The sequence below is a fragment of the Atta colombica genome, unplaced genomic scaffold, assembly GCF_001594045.1.
Source record: "Atta colombica isolate Treedump-2 unplaced genomic scaffold, Acol1.0 scaffold134, whole genome shotgun sequence".
Taxonomy (NCBI): domain Eukaryota; kingdom Metazoa; phylum Arthropoda; class Insecta; order Hymenoptera; family Formicidae; genus Atta; species Atta colombica.
Genome location: NW_017259222.1, coordinates 1,294,352 through 1,298,747, shown reverse-complemented (window position 1 = coordinate 1,298,747; position 4,396 = coordinate 1,294,352). Strand labels below are relative to the sequence as shown.

Below are 4,396 nucleotides of genomic sequence, written 5' to 3'. Positions count from 1 at the left end.
ATATATATATATATATGTGTGTGTGTGTGTGTGTGTGTGTGTGTATATATATGCATACATTCCGAGTGAATATATACGCTCAAACTACGGCCTGAAATTTCAATTTCATTGTAGTCTCGAACTCGTAGCAAGTTACTACTCGTCGCGTCGATTTTAACCTCAAGCAGAAACTCAGTCACATTATCTTTCAAGTATTTTGCAAGTATCTGCGAGATATAATTCTGTGATTCGTTTTTTTTTTTGCAAGAAAAGAAGTTACAAATTGTATTATAATTATTTGTTTTGATATGCGAGATGTTCTAAAGAATTTTTGACTTTAGCTTTAACTTCAGTGCTTCTAACATCTTTCGAATCGAATTTCTTTAAACGGGATTCTAATAAATAATTACATAAATTATTAATGCATTTTTCATAATCCGCTTTAAATTTATTGATAATTTAAGTTTTAATTCAGAATTCTGGAAGGATTCAATTTAATGAAATGATATCGAGGATTCTATATGTCCATTGCTTCGTAAAATATGGAGCAATAGATATTATTATATAAGTACGAAGTGTTGCATTAATATGTATATATATATATTAGGCATTACGACAGATTGCTCGGAAGATTTCCTGAAGTCTGTCATAATTGGAACGTTGCAAACTTTTATTGGTATAAAGGTGCGTGAGCCACTCGATCAGTAAGTTTAACGGTATACATATACCGTTGTCATTGTATCGTGTCTACCTCTGCAAAATCTCGCGCAATTGTCTAATATATTACTGCAATACCCTGTATATACATACACTTCAGAAGTTTACTTTATACAATAATTTGTTTTCATTCGTTTGTATCACTATGAGATGTAATAAGAATAGACTGTTCATTCTTATCATTATAAGTTATCACTATATTATTGGTTTAAAATGAACTTGAATTACAATTTCTCTCTCTCTCTCTCTCTCTCTCTCTCTCTCTCTCTCTCTCTCTCTCTCTCTCTCTCTCTCTGTATTTTATCTCTCTTTCTTTCAAATATCGAATTAAAGAAAGATATGGATAGAATTGAAGAGAAGTATTGATATGTTCAATTATTTCTAAAGGAGCTCTGATGCTAAAGTCAGAGAAGTTTATGTCTACGTCTATGATTTGTAGGCACAAATTATCTCTAAATTGATCAAAATAACTAATAATTAATAATTTTTTTTATATTTTTGAATAATGTTGTAGTATTACTATCACAATTTGTTCAATCAAATGATGATTTGTCGAGTCGCAAGAAAACTCGCAATACGTAAACCGAATTGCTTTGACTTGTAGATGCCTTTCACGTTATAAAGTGACTCTCATCGAAAGAAGCTATACACTTACGATGGGCAAGCTTTTGAGTCTTTTGGCTCGAGATGAGTCTACTTGTTGCACCCCTCAGAAGTATGATGTCTTCTTGGATTTCGAAAGTAAGTCGTATATAAATGATATTTCATGAAAAATTTTAATCTTAATTCTAAGTGCTATTTTTCATGTTACTTGCTGTGCACTAATATTTTCCGTAATATAGTCTTGGCCACAAGTATAAAGCATCCCCAATTTATTACATTTCCTTAGAAAAGATTGTAATAAAATCGAAAGAAAAACTAACAAAATATTGAAATTGTTACAGAAATAGTATTCTTTTAATAAAATTGTTTTAATTTATTTTTTGTTAAATATAAAATATTTACATCTTTGTGGGAATGTTTATACTTTTGGTCAAAGCTGTACTATACAATGTACAATTCCATATTATAAAGAAATAAATGCATCTTCCATATCGAGATGTAACAAAAGCTATTACATAGCAAAGAGACATACATATGTTATTTGATAATTATCGATCTGTCCTATTTGTCTATTCCACAGATGCACAACCGTCGGACATCGAACGTGAAACATTCGAGGCGGTGCAAAGAGTGCTGAAAAATTCAGAGTCCACTTTAGAAGAGATACAGTGTTACAAAGGAGCCGGGAAAGAAATCAGAGAGGCAATCTCGGCACCCACGGAGGAATGTCAACGAAAAGCATACCTAACTGTGGCACCTCTTGTAGCAAAACTCAAACGATTCTACGAATTTTCCTTGGAACTCGGTACGCTTGATTAATCATAATAACGATAAGTTTTTTTATAAATAGCGATGTTACACTTTACTTCTTGGAAACTCAATATCGAATATTGGAAAAACTTCTTCCTGTACCCGCGGAATGCTATTAGCCATATTTGTGGTATAAGTTAATTATACTAGATACTGGTGGTTATCGGAAATATAAAATGTGGAAAACAGCATTTTAGAACTGATCTTTAGATTACTTCGATACTCTTTTAATGAATATTTTTTAAATAAAAATATGTAAAGTAGATTAATATAAAAAATACAATATTTGGATTTCTGCAATTTTATATTTTGGTGTTTATTAATTATCCTAAAGTTAGTGAGAAAAAGAAAGAGAGAGAAAGTGTAAAAAAAATTATAAATTATCCATTTATTTATTTCTATCAATTCTTGACATTATTACATTATATGCTGTTAATTTTTGTGCTGCTTACTTTTTGGCTACATAATATTACGTATAATAAGCTATGTAATAATACATGTATTAATATTGATTAATTATTAATGTAGTTTATCTAAAATTATAAACAAAGTTTCCATTTCACATAAATAAATTTAAATATTAAGTTCAACAATAATTTTTATTTATGTAGAAAGGATTGTACCGAAAATTCTGGGACAATTATGCTCGGGAAACCTTTCACCGACGCAACATCTGGAGACGCAACAGGCACTAGTGAAGCAATTGGCGGAGATATTGGAATTTGTACTGAAGTTCGACGAGTATAAAATGAAAACGCCGGCGATTCAGAATGACTTCAGCTACTATCGTAGAACATTGACGAGGGCATCGCTGACGTGTCAGGACAACGCCGAAAAGGACCTAGTTGTTGGGAACGAACTCGCTAACCGAATGTCCTTGTTTTACGCCCACGCGACACCCATGCTTCGAGTTCTGAGTCACGCGACCATTACTTTCTTGATGGACGTAAGTGGTATCGCCTCTCTACATTGTTCCCGTCCGCACGATCTCCCATTGTTATCCGGACAATTATTGATCCGACCAGATGTTAACTGATGGCAATTAGATGAAATTCTGCGGTTATCTAAGCAATTTCTCGGTTTATCCCTTAATCATTCTGATTAATTGAAGAAATAAATCTAGTTTCTATAATTCTGTTTCCGTAACATTATTTATTTCATCAATTAAATTCAAACATAATAATTTGATCGATCAGTGCATCTTAAAAAATCGCAAATTTATTATTTGTTAATAATTTTTCAAATGGATTTATATTAATAATTGTGTATAAAAAAATATGTGATTTATTTATATAAATATATTTATATAAATATATGTATAAGATTAACTCTGATAAATTCAATTTTTTCTTCTATGTTATGAAATAGAAGAGTAAATATAAAAAATAGCGTCAACATTGTAAATCTTATTTATTTTATTTGAAATTTTTTCAAGACTTAATTATTCTGACACATTTTTCACTGTAATACAATGAATCGTGAACTTTCATTCATATTGATTGCGATGACAAATAACCGCGTTACGTGATCGACATGCGATGTAATGACAAGACGGACAGAGAAAAAAAATTGTCGACAATAATAATGGCTCTGCTGAACTGGAAAATTGACAGGTATTCTAGCCTGCGATTTAAATTACCCGAGCTCTATATAGACTACAGACAAGCAAACGTGCTACAGATATACTCGAGCCTGATATAACATACAAGTTTTTAATCAAAATCGATAACGAAACAATACTTTAATTGAGTACTACCTTCAATACGCAAATATGCATTTCATGATAACATGATGTTTTTTAAAAGCGAGCTTTTCAATAAATATAAAAAAATTTGTATTGAAAATATTTGTAAATTCGCGCGCGCGGAATAGCAAAGTTGCCACGATATTATACGTTTATTATACTCGTAAAACTATATTTTTTTTTATTTTTAGAACGAAGACATAGCCAGGGAAAACATTACAGAAACGCTTGGTACAATGGCAAAAGTGTGTCTTCGAATGTTGGAAAACCCGTAAGTATATCTATCTACGAGTTCCATTAATATGCAAAGAGAAGAGAATTGTCTTAAGAAAGCAGGAATTTCTTCGCGAAGCTAATTTGGGAAATATATTCTACTAGGAATTTGTTGGCGCAATTCCAACGAGAGGAAACTCAGCTCTTCGTCTTGAGGGTTATGGTAGGTTTGGTGATTCTCTATGATCATGTACATCCCCAAGGTGCCTTTGTAAAGGGTTCAAACGTGGATGTAAGTATATAAAAAATTTTGTAGTAATGTTTTAGAAA

The 4,396-nt window shown here is 31.4% G+C and overlaps 1 protein-coding gene across 1 annotated transcript in view; it reads left to right on the top strand.

The window, feature by feature from the left end:
- Window positions 1-4,396, top strand: part of LOC108684381 (protein FAM49B) — a 23,785-nt gene that overhangs the window by 18,258 nt on the left and 1,131 nt on the right. The window contains exons 2-6 of the mRNA XM_018188660.1: window positions 1,301-1,437; window positions 1,880-2,104; window positions 2,721-3,055; window positions 4,045-4,124; window positions 4,232-4,358. Coding sequence (XP_018044149.1) covers window positions 1,353-1,437; window positions 1,880-2,104; window positions 2,721-3,055; window positions 4,045-4,124; window positions 4,232-4,358 — 852 coding nt within the window. The 5' untranslated portion in view covers window positions 1,301-1,352. The remainder of the gene's footprint in view (window positions 1-1,300; window positions 1,438-1,879; window positions 2,105-2,720; window positions 3,056-4,044; window positions 4,125-4,231; window positions 4,359-4,396) is intronic.